General features: G+C 37.3%; 4 protein-coding genes and 1 long non-coding RNA gene across 5 annotated transcripts; 1 reads left to right on the forward strand and 4 right to left on the reverse strand.

Annotated features, from left to right (window-relative positions):
- Window positions 1-1,370: 1,370 nt before the first annotated feature.
- LOC105223652 (clumping factor B) lies at window positions 1,371-1,972 on the reverse strand. The gene is made up of 2 exons (XM_011201421.4): window positions 1,769-1,972; window positions 1,371-1,710 (listed from the first exon to the last, which is right to left on the reverse strand). Exons 1-2 carry the CDS (start codon window positions 1,908-1,910, stop codon window positions 1,496-1,498), a joined length of 357 nt encoding a protein of 118 aa, XP_011199723.2. The 5' UTR covers window positions 1,911-1,972; the 3' UTR covers window positions 1,371-1,495.
- Window positions 1,973-4,004: 2,032 nt separating this feature from the next.
- On the reverse strand, window positions 4,005-4,989 carry LOC125776274 (uncharacterized). The gene is made up of 5 exons (XM_049447772.1): window positions 4,842-4,989; window positions 4,683-4,775; window positions 4,553-4,615; window positions 4,383-4,467; window positions 4,005-4,317 (listed from the first exon to the last, which is right to left on the reverse strand). The coding sequence occupies exons 1-5, from the start codon at window positions 4,927-4,929 to the stop codon at window positions 4,161-4,163; spliced, it is 486 nt and encodes a 161-aa protein (XP_049303729.1). The 5' UTR covers window positions 4,930-4,989; the 3' UTR covers window positions 4,005-4,160.
- A 1,245-nt stretch (window positions 4,990-6,234) lies between these two features.
- On the reverse strand, window positions 6,235-9,815 carry LOC105223653 (TATA box-binding protein-associated factor RNA polymerase I subunit B). The gene is made up of 5 exons (XM_011201422.4): window positions 9,377-9,815; window positions 9,117-9,312; window positions 8,356-8,977; window positions 7,134-8,291; window positions 6,235-7,072 (listed from the first exon to the last, which is right to left on the reverse strand). The coding sequence occupies exons 1-5, from the start codon at window positions 9,588-9,590 to the stop codon at window positions 6,482-6,484; spliced, it is 2,781 nt and encodes a 926-aa protein (XP_011199724.4). The 5' UTR covers window positions 9,591-9,815; the 3' UTR covers window positions 6,235-6,481.
- A 341-nt stretch (window positions 9,816-10,156) lies between these two features.
- On the forward strand, window positions 10,157-11,288 carry LOC125776276 (uncharacterized). The gene is made up of 4 exons (XR_007421597.1): window positions 10,157-10,417; window positions 10,481-10,711; window positions 10,896-10,991; window positions 11,063-11,288. It is a non-coding gene; the product is annotated as an uncharacterized LOC125776276 (long non-coding RNA).
- Window positions 11,289-12,918: 1,630 nt separating this feature from the next.
- LOC125776275 (uncharacterized) lies at window positions 12,919-13,942 on the reverse strand. Its single transcript, XM_049447773.1, has 5 exons — window positions 13,775-13,942; window positions 13,517-13,705; window positions 13,397-13,450; window positions 13,225-13,320; window positions 12,919-13,153 (listed from the first exon to the last, which is right to left on the reverse strand). Coding segments are annotated over exons 1-4 (318 nt in total). The 5' UTR covers window positions 13,848-13,942; the 3' UTR covers window positions 12,919-13,153; window positions 13,225-13,318.
- Between the last annotated feature and the right edge of the window lie 2,742 nt (window positions 13,943-16,684).

Genomic DNA, 16,684 nt, shown 5'->3' on the forward strand with positions numbered 1-16,684 from the left:
TCATTGAGCTATAGTGATTCTCATTCACAGTAATGTGCCGGTCTTGATCATCATGGAAGAAGTACCGCTCAATGACGCCGCCGGCTCATAAACCGCACCAAATCTTAATTTTATCGGGATCTAATATAGTGCGTGTGGTTTGCTGCCTGCCCAATAACGCATATTTTGCTTATTGGCAAAGCCATTCAGCCAGATATGAGCCTCAACGCTGAAGATAATTTTTCAATGAAATCTGAAACATTTTCAAGTTGTAGCTCAGACCAATTCACGCACATACGACGATTCTGGTGCTCAAGCAGCTTCAACTCTTGCATTAATTTGGTCTTGTGAGGATGTAGTACAAGATCTTTTCCCGAAATTCGCAACAACGATGTCACAAAGATGCCCTACGCTTGAGAACGATTTGAGATAGACTAATTTGGGCCTTCCTCAATTGATGCGCTAGCGGCAGTAATATTCTCGACACTACAGGCACTTCTTTGTCTCACTGGCACGGGAACATTTTGTACTGTGCCTATGGATTCAAATTTTTTCCACTAGACGCTCAATTGTTGATCTGACAGGAAGATTAAAACGACTATAAAATGAACGTAGCGCTCTTAAAATTGAGGACACTGACTCCGAATTTCGGTAATAAATTTTAATAATTTCGACGCGTTGTTGGATCGTCTATCTTTTCATGATGAAATGGCAAACCTTACTGAAGAGATATATCAAAAGAGCGCAAAAATATGGCATCTTTTAGTAGCGTTCCTATTGAAAAACCCCGTTAGATTACAAGAATCATAACTTGAGTTGCAGCCACTTGCAAGCAGCCATAAAAAGTTTTAATCAGATTTTATCTTGATTTGAAAAGTTCAGTTTGTACAGCGGATTGATACCTTAAAAACTGAGATAATCGCATAATTGCAGACGAGTATGTCTGAATCAACTCAGATCATCAGGACAAACATTTATATACATACTTTATAGGGTTTCCGAGGTTTCCTTTTCGGTGATAAAAACTTAACTTCAATTAACACAGCCATTCCCGATGTCACCTCTTATCTAAGTGATTAGTAAATTTCGTGGTAAACGAAAGAGATGATACATTTTCACAATCAAAAATAGGTAAATCAGAGTGGATTTTGTAAAAAATATAGTACCTAAGTCATTACCATTTCCTAAAATAGAGAAAGTTCTAGAAAAGGATCTAGAAAAAAAGCGGATTTGAAGAGATGAGTTCGACATATTCAAACCATATGAAATCCACAGTTTGATTAAGCAGCCATTCAGGATAAATGAAACCAATTTAAAAGTTTTGAAAACATGATAGAATAATTGAATGTCAGACACTTCCAGACAGTGGTGTAATTATAACACTTTCTCACTTTATCATGCCATCAATAATTATATAATTTATTAAGTGAAAATCTTGAAATATCTGAACAATATATAATAATAATTTGAAAGAAAAACGAATATAATAGTGTCAGCAGAGCACACTCTCTATAGCTTAGCCCGAAGAGGTCGAGTTCTGTTGAGAGAGCAATTGCAATAGGCGTAGGATGAGGAACAAGGTACGTCCTTCAGGTTTTCCCCCATCATTTTCCTCCGATGAAGACTCGCTACTGCTACTGTCGCTGTCTGAAGACGAATCACTGTCCGAGGCCGACTCGCTGATGCTCTCGGACGTTTCCTCTACGTCGGGAATTGGCTTTGGAATTCTTGCTGTAAAAATTAATTTTTAATTAATTAAATTAATTTTCAATTGCTTAATATGACTTACGAGGATTAAGGCTGTACGGTGGGAAAATCAAAGGACCCGGAGCAGGTTCCCCAGGATTTGCGTTTTGGCTGGGTGCAGCGTATACAACACAGAACGCTCCAACAAGAAGAGCGCTACAAATCAGTACTAAGTAGGACTTCATTTTTGGAGTTTTCAATGCTCTTCAACGACTATTTCGCAAAATATGTTTGACATTTTAGTGCATTGAACGACGCTTATATAGCAAGTCATAGTAATTAGCCCACCATAGTTCGAGCAGGTAATCAATCATTACTGTTGATAACAAAGTTAGTTGGAAAAACTCAAAGTATTTAGCGTTTAGGTAATGAGAACAAGGCTAAGCAAATAGGAGGCAAGTTCATTAAGGCGTGTTGGCTTATGCAAATGTGGCGGATTTGGAATAATTGCATAAACGTCAAATTCCTAATATTGTATAATATGATGAGCTGTGAAAGCTTATGAGGTATCAACGTAGAGTTAAAATTATTGAAATGTTTGAGGACTTATATTTCGGAAATAGCTGGGAACCCTTTTGTCGTAAATGTGAGAGACAGCATTAAAAACAGATAGGGAAAGATAAAAGTTTCGTCCGTTTACTGTGATTGGATTAGAAAAATCAAGCATGATAGAGATATGGATTACGCCAAGTATTTGCCTTTACACAATTGTGACCAAGAACGCAGTATTAAAATAAAAGCGTGACATAGTAAGATTAAGAGTGCGAAGAGGCCACGTAAAAAACTGTTTTCAATTTACCATATATGCCATTTGACAGTTTTCTCTTTTGCTTCTTCTCATTCTTAAACTCATTAAGTAACGATGGCGCAATTTTGTTTCTATCATTCTTGAGAAAAAAGCAATCTTGCCTCTATTTTACTTAATGGACTACAACAAATCAATCTGAAATTTGCGCTTTTCTCGCTGAGAAGGTATTCATTTGTCGGAACCGCCGATAAACTGTAGGATATAGCTGTCATACAAACTGAACGATTAAAATGAAGTCCTTGTACGGAAAACTTTTTTATTTGTGAAGGGTATTATAGCATCGGAAGCTAACTTTTTTTTAATACAAATATTTTTCAACCTTAGGTCACCACGAAAACTTTACTGGATCTACTGAAGTTTGAAAACGGCAGCTACAAAAGAAGTACCCATGATGTACGAGTATCGGAAGGAATTCTCTCTTATTTGATACTTTTCTTCTTCTTTACTGGAGTAGATCGCTTACGCGATTACAGCCGAGTTAACAACAGCACGCCAGCCGTTCCTTCTTTTCGCAACGTGGCGCCAATTGGAAATTCACTCTTAATTCACTGAAGTATAGCAATGTGCCGACTAATCAGCTGTTGTCATCGTTAATGCCTCTATACCATATAGCAGGGCGGGGATGATGAGTAACTTCTAAAGTTTGCGCTTTGTTCGTGGAGAGAAGACTTTACTGCTCAATTTCCTACTCAGTTCAAAGTAGCATCTGTTGGCAAGACTTATTCAGCGTTGGATTTCGAGGCTGACATTGTTTTTGTTATTAATGCTGGTTCCAAGATAGACGAAATTATCTACAACTTCGAAGTTATGACTTTCAACATTGACGGCGGATCGTTTGCAGGCGGGCAAATACGACACATTTTGAGGAGTACTTGGGGTCTGGGACATCGTGCTGTTCTCACCATATATCCGTAGCTTGTTCATGGCCTGTGCCTCTATACACACTGTACGGTGAAAAACAGCCACGACAGTCTTGGGGTCCCAAAAACTCCTCTCAATTCAGCGTTGTATGATGCTTGCCTGTATGTCGCAGCATATCAACGGATGCAGGTTCTGTTAGGTGCATCTTCTCTTGACCTCATTGTCCTGTAGCTCAGGTTAAGAAGGGGCTTACGTGTGTTAGCGGTGAATGCGTTTAACTGGGAATTAGGGTTAGTTTTTGTATGAGTGGTTTGTGTACGTGATGTGTATATACGGTCCAACACATGGCCACCAGTCCAGAGCTGTATGGAAGCTCAAGCGGTAGTAATTTCGACTACGAAGTCTGATCGGAGACTTAATTCTGCTACCACAGGTAGCGGGAGCCCTTGGAAATTTATAATTTAAGAACAAGGCTTATGAATACTGAATGAATATTTACCCCTTCATAACATAACATTTAGTATATTCTCAACTGCATCTTTTGTGGCATTCTAGCTCTCATCTCAGATTGTGCAAAATAACTTGTTATAATATTCAACTTCATTTTTTTAAGGAACACTGTATATTTTATGCTTATAATTTGTTTTTTTATTTGCTTTCTCTGATTCACAATAATATTTACATATAATACTTTCATAAAGAAAAATAAACCAATTACAATAAACTAATAAAAAAAGTTGAATTTAGTTTCTAAGTGACTTAAGAATCAAAAGGAAGCACCACGTGGCTCTCTTACAAGTGGCGCCTTGACATCTACATCCTGCACACGTGGACTAACATCGTCATCAGAGTCAACAGCTGAAATTAAATTTAAATAATTGCTTTTTAAGCAAAGGGCGGTCCAGTCAAGTTGCTGGAAGAAGCTGCGTGAAATAGAAAATGAAATAAAATTCTGCACACAAATATACACTACGGGTACAGTACTCACAGAACGGGAAGAGGGAATGGAAAAGGGAATGGCGGGAAAGCAGGACCAGTCGAAGTCAAATTTCCTAAGATGTCAAACGTGAGAGCTAAAGATTGAGTAATAGGAATTGTAAATTAGAATCTTCTAGAAAACAAATTATAGTAGTTAGGCAACTCGAATATTATACTTACAGGAGGAAGTATTGACTGGTAAGGTGGTTTCAGTAATATTTCCACTAATGCTGAATTCGAGAGCTAAAAATTAAGAAATAAAAATTCAAAACAAGCATGGTCTAGTAGTGAATCTACAATAATTACGCACATATACTTGTATTAGCTCTTAGGAAATCTAATAGGCTGAAGAGTGGAGATTTAATTGGTCTAGGTCCAAGGCTTCGGGGTTCTCCGAACTCCTCTGTAATGTGCATATAAGCATACAGATTTGCAAATACATTGCAATTAAAATTTTAAGTCAATTTACTTTTTTCTTGCGCATTTGCCGACGGAGTAAACGCCAATAGAGCCCACAAGGTCGTTATGGCAAAAATCGTTAAGAGATAGAATTTCATTGCTAAAACAGTTGGAACATGCTCACCAAGCTTGACAATTTATACATCTTTCCGTTACAATTTCCGTAGTTTGTGTCGCGCAACACCGTTACCATAATCAATCATTCGAATGATAAATATGACAATTCAAAAACGAAATTCGATATGATGTGGAACAAAACAAAAACAAGTTTGTTGACGGTGGACTTTAATTTTTCACACAGCACCTCGATAGAACCTTATAAGCGACGTTGAGAAGACTTATTCCACAGTAGTTGGCGCAGATTGTGATCTTCCTATTAGTGGATTGGGCAGAGCACATTTAAATTTCATCCATCAGCTGAGCAACGACAAAGTTCCAATTAAGCTTCCGGACAATCCAAATACATGCCCCTAAATTATGACATGCCTTTAAATGTAACTGAATAACAGCAGGATAATTGAAAAGTCGCGGCCTGCCATAGTAAAACACATATTTTTGGCAAATTTGGTCTTTTTTATTCAAGGGTGATACACAGATTATAGCGACTGTCCAACTTTTCGAACTCATTTTTGTAGTACAATTTGTTCTTTGCTTCAAAATAGACCACAGCTTCGTCAATCACCTCTTCTTCCCAGCAAGCATTCTTTTGAGAAATAGTCGCAGAGGCCTAGTTCTGGAGAATATGGTGGATACGAAAACAATTCGAAGCAAGGTAGTCAATAAAAATTATTTCATGCGCTTCCCAAAATGCAGACGCCATAATTTTGCCAACCGACGGCTGCGCTTTTTCACGCTCTGAAGCGTGTTCATCGTGTGCAGTTCACTCGGATGACTATCGACCGAACTTCGGAATAAAATGATGGAGACATGTTTCATCCATGGTCACATATCGGCGCAAAAACTCTATTTTATTACGCTTCAACATCTCCAAACACTGTTTCGAATCATCAAAGTGAGCTCGCGCGGCACCCTAATTGCCCAGAGCTTTCTCATACCCAAATATTCGTGAATGATATGATGTACACGTTCAGTTGATATCTTTACAATGCCTCATATCTCGAACAACTTCACTTTATGATGATTCGAAATTATTTGTTGGGCTTTTTTGATGTTTTCGTCGGTAACAACCACTTTCGGGCGTCCATTTCGAACATCGTCTTCGGTACTCCACGTCTAAACTTAGCATACTAACCCTTGATGGTTGATTTTTCTGGGACAGTGTGCGGAATCTGGTCATCAAGCCAAATTTTTGCTTCAACTATATTTTTCCTTCAGAAAGCAATATTTTTCCAAACACACAAAAATCCTTTTTATCACAATAACAAAAGTTGCTTCACTCAAAATGACATAATTCACAAATTAATATTCATATATTTTGGTTTTAAAAGTTATTATTTTGAATACAAACCAATAATTAACTTATTTATTAAGTAAAAAATAATAACTGCAACTATTGTCAGAAAAAGTTTGCGCACAAACTCCAAACACTTTTCGCCACACCGAATCGCGTCCGTTCCTGTCGACTTCATAGAACCTCCTCACGTTAGTGAAAAGGTCGGTCCACGTATGTAATCAGAACCAAAATACTTTTCACCACAGCTCTCTATATGAATTGATCATCATATTAAAATCTTTGATTGGATTATTGTACTTAAATCGTATGCAATCTTGAAAATATTCCAAATCCTCAATACCATATGCAAACATTAGCTCAAGTGTGAGTAGTTCCTCATATAATATGCACCAATCGACGTTAATGGATTGCGCGCAAGTTTCGAGCAACCAAAAAAATGAACGTGAAAACTTGTTTTGCAAAATTTTTTTCTGACAACTATTGAGGTTATGCGAATAGCCCAGCAGAGTCCAACAATCCATATTCGTAGTGAGAAAAGTGCATGTGCGCTCTTCTGCACTGGGAGGATTATTGCTGTCGATTTCATTTGCATCTACCGTGTCGGCTTCGTCGTCGCTGAGACCATCGAAGAGACGAATTTGATTGAGGCCTCTACGTGGTTGCAAAATTAATGGCTCATCTGAGTTTTTGATCGGTTCCATATCACATTCACTGAAGGCATTAATTGAATGCAACGCAGATACGTCGAGGTCATCGCTTGCCACCAACGTTTCGTCAGGTGGAGCGGGTATAGAGTCCTCTTGATCAGCATCAACAATACGCGGTACCTAAAACGCATTAAGTAATTAATATTTTTTATTAGACCACTCTATAAATCTTTATATGTACCTGATTATTGATTGTGGCAGCTTCTACATTGTCGGCAGGTATACCGACGACTGCTATTTGCACAGCTTGCAGTCGCTTTAGCGCATCTGTCTCCAGCTTCTTCACGTAGCTCTTCTCATAATTATCATATTTTGTCTTGAATTCTAGCTCCTCAATGAGTTCCTCTTCCTCAATGGATGCCAACCACTTGTCTTCGCTTATATTGAAATCAGCCTTCTTGTTGCCAATATCATGCTTAACACGATCTTTATTGTCGTTCGATGGTCGAAATATGCCGACGCAGTTGCGTTCTTTAGTGCACGCCAAACGCCGTACCATCAACTGCCATTTGTGAGCCTTAAAATATTCCTTCAAGTCTTTTGAGTGCACATATGGCGCTACAGTGCGTTGCATGTGATCGACACGCATAAATTCTGGTATCTTGAAGGCTGCGTTCGCACCAACATTGGAACAATAGAGTAAAATGCGTTTGAAGTATGAATGAGCTGGGGTTAGACTGGGTGGAAATATAATTGTTCCACCGCGTTCTGTTGGATTTGCGGTATTGAGTTCATCCAAAAATTGTTGGAATATGCGATGCATGTTGGTGACTTTGGAATCATTTTCCGCTGTCGCGCCTTTGTCGGTAAGCGCTGCTTGTTCCAATTTTGTGTGCTGTTCCTCTTCCATTTCCTCCAGCAGTTGTGTAGTGCTTTGACATTGCTTGTATTGTCGACAGAAATTCGAGTTATAATGCGAAACTATAACCTTGCGCATTTCGATGTACTCTACCCAATCCTCCCATACAAATAGTAGCGGCGGTGGTGTGATGCTGGCATTTGCGCTACGCCCTTCTTCAGATAGATTCTGCAGGCACTGATTGGTTTTTCTGGCTGCACGCGATATTAATTTCTCAGTATGCCCATCGAGACCAAATAGCAATTTGAAAACCAATATTATATAAGCCATAGCACGTGCTTCATATGCTGGATAAACATAATCGACACGTGTACGCATTTGTGGTGGCAGTAAGTTGATCAAACGCTCTACATAGGCTGTTATATCGGAAGGTAGATTTAGTTCAGTTGCATAACGCTCAGTGAGCTTTATTAAGTCCGGCTGATTGTAGGACTTTATGTTTATAAATTTTGAAAGCAACTCAACATGGTCTCGTAAAGCCTGTAACAATATCGAAACATTAAAAAAAAAATATTGCGTGTAAAATAAATATTACTATACACACCTTATCAGTGTATTTCGTTGGAAATTTATAAAATTCAATTTCTTGCAACATTTTCTTGCAATGTGGCGCGATGTTCTCCGGAAAGTAGGGTAACACATTTTTTGTGCTGACATGCTCCTCGTCTATGAAGCGCACCAAATCACACAATTGTATGTCATCACCGATCAAATTCAGCGCAATGGCTAATATGGTAAATATTTGTCGTGTGTTCATTGTGAGTAGCGCATGATCGGCACGGCTTATTGATCTGGCCAGAGGTTTTACATTGTGACATTTCAAATTTCCCTCCGAATCTAAGGCGTGTTTTTCAATGTGCTTTGCTGGCATCATTTTTTTAAGTTGTTTTCGAGCACGTGCGGAAAATTGTAATTTGATAGCACGACCTGTTGTCCCTGTGCTGGAAGTATTCGCCGAAGAGCGTGAAGTTAGCGATACATCGGTAGAATTCATGGATGAATGCAGACTGTAAGAGGACTCATCTAATTTTCGTCGATTTTTGCGGAATTCCCGCGTGCTTACCGAATCACTGCTTACCACGGATGTGCCCGAATCGTCAGTTCTACGACGTTTTCGTTTGAGGGCACGCCGTTGAAGTGCATGGTTATAAAGAGCAGATGCATCTCTGAAAAAGAAATGTATTATTTCAATTGGTTTTGAAATGAAAAGAACATACAAAAACTACATACACATGTGTAACAGTTTCACACAATATCAATAGAGATTATGAGCTGTCCTCTAAAGTCTTAACTCAATGTACTAACCTTTGCAAATATCGTACGCCCAATTTCGGCAATTCAACACGTTTTCTACTAAAGAATGCCACTTCATTTCGCCGCAAGTAAGCTGACCACAGCTGAAGTGTCATTAATTTTAACTCTTCTTTGGCACCGAATGATAGCAGATCATTGACAAGTCCACGCAGTATGTAATTATAGCATTCCCAGGATGTGAGATTTGCTGTTACATGTAAATTAAAGATATTAAAAGTATATATTTGACGTTTATTAAAGGAAGTATTTACGTTTTTCAGCTTTGAGTGTTTGTAGTTTTATTTTTTTCTGTCGTTTCCCTTCTAAAAAATCTTCATCTTGCTCTACTTCCACGGCACGCACTTGTTCCTGCTTCGTACCACATTCTTGGCAGTAAAAGAAACCTTCTCGCAATGTAAATTGCCGCTCCCCGCAAACTTTACAAACTAAATTTGTATTATTGGTAAGCTCATCACCGTCTTGCATCGTATTTTTGTGTTAAATTTATTAATAAGTTAATAAATAAATATAAGCACACTTTGTTTACTCTTTGCTCTTCTTCTTGATTGTAAGTTCAGTTACAATTGTCATGCCGGCCAGCTGCTGCATAGCAACATTTGTCTATGCCAAACATGTATAAATATTTGTTGCTGTAACAAGTAATAATTTGTATACTCTCGCAACATGTTGCTTTGTACAATTTCACACTGAACATGATAAATAAGTTTGGCACAAATGTTGAAATACACGGAAGGAAACGTCGGATGCCCTATAAAGTACATACATATATACTTTTACAAATAAGTGTGGTGAGTTGAGCCGATTTAGGCCTGAAATTCTGAATTTTTAAACGTTCTTTCTCCTCTAAAACCTGCTCATTTGTGCCATACGAACTATTCTGGTATGGAACACGTTTTTATTTAATAAAATATTAGGCACAGATTTATTTCCAAGGCAACGATCATGTATATTATATTGCATATATTTATACTACTTTTTTACCCACAATTATAAATGCAACTGTACTGTAGTTTTTGAGAAAACACGTAATGACTTGCTTGGGAAATTCCAATATTTTCTAAATCTTGAAATGTCATAGTTATCTTTCGAATGATTGATTATAGTAACGGTATTGAGTGACTCATAAAGTAACGGTTAATGGATATAAATACTCATGCTCATACTCGTGAATAGTTATCAAAGCTTTACAGTAAATCGAAAAACAAGTTTAGCTATGAAACTCTATCTGCTAACAATTTTTGCCGTGTTGGTCCTTCTGATCCTTCCACCGCCCGCAAATGCGCAAGAAGAAGGTAAATTGATGTCAAAATTTAGTGTTTAATAGTAATGTATCAAATTTTTCATTGACTTTACAGGGGAGAGTACCAGCGAGGAACCACCACCGTCAAATTCTACAATTCCTCCAGGCCCTCCTGGTCCTCCAGGCCCTCCAGGTCCGCCAGGCCCTCCAGGTCCTCCAGGCCCTCCAAGTCCTCCAGGCCCTCCAGGTCCCCCGAGCCCTCCAGGTCCTCTAGGCCCTCCAGGTCCCCCCGGCTTTCCAGGTTCTCAAGGCCCTCCAAGAGCTCCAGGCCCTCGACCAGGCGCTTGTGCGTAACTACTATAATCTACATACTTAAAGTTATTACTTTCAATTGCTTATATTTAAATTTTAGTTGATACATTCAACATAACTAGACATTTTAGTGGTCTATAAATAAAGACCATATAATGTTTATTTGTGTGTTGAATTTAACTTTTACTTAATTGTAATTATGTTATTTCATACTGCAGAGTTCTTATGCCCAACAGCTAGACCACCCACATTTGATGAAAACGAAAATGAAGCACAAATACCAATATCTCGCAGCTCCTTGTTCCCACTTTCTTGTAAGTCCGTTGTTATTTACCTATAACTGTTTTTTTTTACTTATAAAACAATTATTTAAAATTCATTTCAGCTGTTGACTCTGACGATGTTAGCCCACGTGTGCAGGATGGAGATGTCAAGGCGCCAATTGTAAGAGAGCCACGTGGTGCTTTCTTTGATTCTTAAGTCAACTGGAAACCAAATTCTACTTTGTTTAACAGTTTATTGTAATTGGTTTATTTTTTTTCGTAAAAATATTATAAATATTATTGTTAATCAGAAAAAGCAAATAAAATAAATGTAATAAGCATAACATATATTTGTGTGTATTAATCTTTAAGGAATTTTACTTGAGTATAACAAGTTGGATTGTTTCTAGAATGATAGCTAAGCTGCAATCGATCGATATCCTCGATCAATAAAATCCCTCATCTTTCGTTAATGACGTCACCTCTTAGTGTTTTTTGTTCCAAACGAGCTGAAGAAGGTTAACGAGAGTCTACTCTGAACCGAACTACAACTTGAACCACTTAGAAATAATGTAGTGAAGAGAGCTCAAGTTAGATATGGGGTTACATACGTATGCATACAAAAGTGGTCAGAATGATGAGACGAGTTGAAATCCGAGTGATCCGTCCGTGCAAGCTGTAACTTCAGCAAAAACTTGGTATATACATATGTACCTTGGCAAAAAAAAAGGGACGTTGAGCATACCATATTATGACCAAAAACTGTTTAAGGCCTTGCTACCGAAAATTTGCACCCCAAAAACTTTAGTTGACTTTTGACCGAAAATATCGGTCAATGAGAGAGACATGTAATTTCGGAGTGTACAATTGGTTGCCCAATTTATAGCTTAATTTTGTTAAGTAAAACACACTGTTAATTGTGAAATATTAGTCACGGTAAAACGGTCAACTTTATTGAAAATTTCACATATGTATATACAAAATATATATTTCCCAAGATCGCTGAGAATCTATTTATATTCCCGTAGCACACAGGATTGATGTTGGATTGAAGAGCAAACGACTGGTATCGAGCTGGAACCGTAAGACGAGGGTTTAATCGCACTATATTATAGCACGCGGGTTAGGTGTTGGTAAACGAAAAGTTGTGCTTTCGCGGCGCAGTGTAGAGTCGAATGTTGACTTGCGAATTGTTAATGTCGAATTGAGCCTTCCATCCCGATGTCCATCCTTTTTGCTGAGTGGGTACATGTGTGGTGAGTTGTGTTGGTGTTGTGTGGTAATGTGAGTGTATGGTGCCATCGGATGTGGTGTATGTGAGTTCGTCCTTAGGGTGCGCCAGTTTCTCCCGGGTAGAGTGGGGGGAGGCTTTACTCATTTAAACACGGAGAAAGGTCCTTTTTGTTGATAGTGTGTCGGATCAAAATTTCCTTTAGCCCCCATATACCTAATATAAAGATTTTCGAAGTTCCGGGTGACTTTATTCGCATATATCGGCCAATATGTTAGTTATCTTAATAAAATTGTGAGGGCGTATTTTACTCATAACAGTATATCTTTGTACCCAAAATGTATAACTTGACCTAGCTCCCATATAACTAATATCAGGATTTTCGAACACCCGGCTGACTTTATTCCATATGATTGGTGATTGTATCAGGGGAAATTTGATGAAACCCAGGGAATGTATGTTTAGTTTGTGGCCTTTCAGCAGCATGTAGTATTAACAAAAATTAAATAAAATCAGATCATTAATATAGGATAAGCTAATTCTGTCTAAAACTCAATGAGCTCTTTTTATTACATTATTTGACAGTAGTTGAAGTGGTAGATCGGCTTAGCTCGTTTGAAACAAAAAACTCTAAGATGTGACGTCATTAACGAACGATGAGGGATTTTGACGATTCCAGCTATTATTCTAGATACAATCCAACTTGTTATACTCAAGTAAAATTCCTTAAAGATTGATACATACATATATATTTTATGCTTATTACATTTATTTTATTTGCTCTTTCTGATTATCAATAATATTCATAATATTTTTACGAAAAAAAAAAATAAACCAATTACAATAAACTATTAAATAAAGTGGAATATGGCTTCTAGTTGACTTAAGGATCAAAAGAAAGCACCACGTGACTCTCTTACAAGTGGCGCTTTGACATCTCCATCCTGCACACGTGGGCTAGCATCGTCATCAGAGTCAACAGCTGAAATGAAATTTAAATAATGGTTTTATAAGCAAAAAAAAACAGTTATAGGTAAATAACAACGGACTTACAAGAAAGTGGGAACAAGGAGCTGCGAGATATTGGTATTTGTGCTTCATTTTCATTTTCAGCAAATCTGGATGGTCTAGCTGTTGGGCATAAGAACTCTGGAGTATAACATATTAACATTTAAATAAAAAAAAGTTCAAAACACAAATAGACAATATGTAGTATAATACTAACAGAATGGAAAGAAGGGACGGCCACTGAAATTTCCAGTTATGTTGAATGGAGGAACTAAAGTTTATATAAAAGGAATGGTAATTAATAACTTTAAGTAGGTAAATTATAGTAGTTACGCACAAGGAAAACGTCTTATGGGGAAAAATGGTTGGAAGGGTCCAGGTCTGAATGGTCCTGGTCCAGGACGTGTAGTATTTGGAGGGCCTAGAGGACCTAGAGGGCCTGGAGGACCTGGAGGGCCTGGAGGACCAGGAGGACATGGAGGTCTTGTAGAATTTGACGGTGGTGGTTCCTCGCTGGTACTCTCCCCTGTAAAGTCAATGAGAAATTCAATACATTACGAGTACTATTAAACAATAAATTCTTAAGTCAATTTACCTTGCGCATTTGCGGCCGGTGGAAGGACCAAAAGGACCAACACGGCAAAAATTGTTAGCAGATAGAGTTTCATAGCTAAACTTGTTTTTCGATTTACTGGAAAGCTTTGATAACCATTCACCAAGCATGAGTATTTATATGCATTTCCGTTACAATTTCCACTCTATGAGTCACTCAATACCGTTAATATAATCAATCATTCGAATGATAAATATGACATTTCATGAGTTAGAAAATATTGGAATTTCCCAAGAAAGTCATTACGCGTTTTCTTAAAAACTACACTACGGTACTAATTATAATTACCCGTAAAAAGTGGTACATGTATATACATATTTACATAGAAGACTTTATTGGGTTAAATTTTTTATTTTTTTTCTTACAGCTTTTCCATCTGCATAAAGGCCGCTACAGGCACTGTTTCCTCATGTTCAGTACCTGAGGGCCTTGAAATGTTATAGTTGGAACTCGTTCGTTTTTAGATGAAAAGAGTACCAAATTCAATTCCCAAATACTAATATCAATTCGCATACAAACCTGCCTAAACTTTGCTCTAAAAATTATTTTAATTTATCTCATCATTATATTATAACCATTCTAGTAATATTAAGAAAATAATTATATATTTATCTTGATTAATTTTAGGTGTTACTAATAACCCTTAGAAAAATAAAAGAAGAAAAAACGTTAACTTTGGCTACACCGTAGCTATAATCCCCTTCACAGGTGCATTTATTATTTATAGCATGAAAGGGTACATGATCATTACTTTAAATCTCTGCCTAATTTCAATGATATTATGTTAAATAAAAACGTAATTCGACTCAGCTCATCACATTTATCTGTGTGTATCCGACGCTCCGACACTCCTTCCGAGTGCTACAACAGTTGTGGCAAACTTATTACACTCTGTTCAGTGTGAAATAATACTCATAGCAACATGTTGCGAGATTAAAAATTTATTACTTGTTACGGCAACAAATATTTATACATATTTGGCATGGACAAATGTTGCTATGCAGCAGCTGGCCGGCAAGGCAATTGTTACTGAACTTGCAGTCAAGAAGAAGAGCAAAGTGTAAACAAAGTGTGTTTATTAGTATTTATACACTCATTATTAAATTTAACACAAAAATACGATGCAAGACGACGATGAGATTACCAATAAAGCCAATTGAGTTTTTAAAGTTTTGGGGAGCGACAATTTACATAGCGAGAAATGTCACGCAGCGCCATATGTACATTCAACGGACTTGAAGGAAAATTTAACACAAATGGCAGTTGCAGGAACAGCGTTGGCCGTGCACTAAAGAACGTAACTCTATCGGCATATTCGGCATGAAGGATCCTGTTTAGCATGATATTGGCAACAAGAAGGCTGATTTCAATATTAGCGAAGACAAGTGGTTGGCATCCATTGAGGAAGAGGAACTCATTGAGGAGCTGGAATTCAAGACAGAATATGATAACTACGAGAAGAGCTATGTGAAGAAGCTGCAGACAGATGCGCCAAAGCGGCTGCAAACTGTGCAAATAGCAGCCGTTGGTATACCTGCCGACAATGTAGAGGCTGCCACAATCAATAATAAGGTACATATGTATATAGATGTATAGAGTGGTCTAATAAAAATATTAATTAAATGCGTTTTAGATCATGAGGACTCTAGACTAAACGTTGGAGACAAACGATGAGCTCGACGTATCTGCGCTGTATTCAAATAATACTTTCAGTGAATGTGGTATGGAACCGATCAAAAATTCAGATGAGCCATTAATTTTGCTACCACGTAGGGGTCTTAATCAAAACATTATCTTCGATGATCTCAGCAACGACGGAGACGACGCGGTAGATGCAAATAAAATCGACTGCAATAATGCTCCCAGTGCTGAAGAGCGCACAAGCACATTTCTCACTACGAATATGGATTGTTGGACAAGTGTTGGGCTATTCGCATAACCTCAATAGTTGTCAGAAAAAAATATTGCACAACAAGTTTTCTCGTTCTTTTTTTTCATTGCTTGAAATTTAGGCACAATCCGTCAATATCGATTGAAGTTATATGTAGTCGACATCAAAGGACGATGTGGCGAAAAATGTTCAGAGTGTATGCGCAAACTTTTTCTGACAATAGTATATTTTTTATGTTTTTACTTGATATATAAGTTAATTATTGATTTTGAATCAAAATAATAACTATTACAACCAAGTATATGTACGTATTTATAATCGTTTTTTGTTTTGTTATCCTCATAATTGTATACAATTTTATATCCTTTGTCAAGTTTCCCACGAATTTGTAACACACAGAAGTAAACGTCGGAGACTCTATAAAATATATACATATGTACATACATATAAATGATCAGAACGAAAAATCTTATTGCTAACCATACACCTACATACATATGTCTCCCCACGGAGTCAAAAACAACTCGTTTCTTGACTTTTAACTTGCGTATAACTTTCCGTCATTAGACAATATGTCTCAAAAATTCTAGAGGTGTTCTATTTCTAAAACTGGTGTTTATTTTCCTCGGGTCTTACTGTATTATAACAAAGCTGGTATGTACTGTTGAATTTGCTAGACATTTGCATAATCGTATATGCATATATGTACTTTGTTGTCTATTACTAAGCTCAAGAAATCATCGCAGTTATTTATTAAATTAATTAGTTTATGGCTATCATAATACACTTTACGTACATACATATGCATCTTAATTTTTTGTTCCTGCGCTAAGTGAAAATCACCACTTTAGCTGTGATATTCCAACTGTCTTCTGTCCATTTCCTTAATGAAGCACACATGCGTATATACATATGTACATATGTATATAAACAGATACATATACTATACATATGTATATGAATGTGTTTGACCAAAAAACCACAACAAACCACATAGTAAT

Source organism: Bactrocera dorsalis, chromosome 2 (genome assembly GCF_023373825.1).
Source record: "Bactrocera dorsalis isolate Fly_Bdor chromosome 2, ASM2337382v1, whole genome shotgun sequence".
Classification (NCBI taxonomy): domain Eukaryota; kingdom Metazoa; phylum Arthropoda; class Insecta; order Diptera; family Tephritidae; genus Bactrocera; species Bactrocera dorsalis.

Excerpts from the sequence above, each read along its gene's own strand:
- LOC105223652 (XM_011201421.4), bottom strand. The coding sequence starts at position 1,910 with ATGAAGTCCTACTTAGTACTGATTTGTAGCGCTCTTCTTGTTGGAGCG. Across the intron at positions 1,711-1,768 it reads ACCGTACAGCCTTAATCCTC|CAAGAATTCCAAAGCCAATT; the intron begins GTAAGTCATATT and ends TAATTTTTACAG.
- LOC105223653 (XM_011201422.4), bottom strand. The coding sequence starts at position 9,590 with ATGCAAGACGGTGATGAGCTTACCAATAATACAAATTTAGTTTGTAAA. Across the intron at positions 8,978-9,116 it reads GGCGTACGATATTTGCAAAG|AGATGCATCTGCTCTTTATA; the intron begins GTTAGTACATTG and ends TTTCTTTTTCAG. Across the intron at positions 8,292-8,355 it reads CAACGAAATACACTGATAAG|GCTTTACGAGACCATGTTGA; the intron begins GTGTGTATAGTA and ends ATATTGTTACAG.
- LOC125776274 (XM_049447772.1), bottom strand. The coding sequence starts at position 4,929 with ATGAAATTCTATCTCTTAACGATTTTTGCCATAACGACCTTGTGGGCT. Across the intron at positions 4,468-4,552 it reads ACCAGTCAATACTTCCTCCT|CTCTCACGTTTGACATCTTA; the intron begins GTAAGTATAATA and ends CTCAATCTTTAG. Across the intron at positions 4,318-4,382 it reads CCATTCCCTCTTCCCGTTCT|CTTCTTCCAGCAACTTGACT; the intron begins GTGAGTACTGTA and ends TATTTCACGCAG.
- LOC125776275 (XM_049447773.1), bottom strand. The coding sequence starts at position 13,847 with ATGAAACTCTATCTGCTAACAATTTTTGCCGTGTTGGTCCTTTTGGTC. Across the intron at positions 13,706-13,774 it reads ACCGGCCGCAAATGCGCAAG|GGGAGAGTACCAGCGAGGAA; the intron begins GTAAATTGACTT and ends TTGACTTTACAG. Across the intron at positions 13,451-13,516 it reads CCCCATAAGACGTTTTCCTT|TTCCTCCATTCAACATAACT; the intron begins GTGCGTAACTAC and ends TATAAACTTTAG.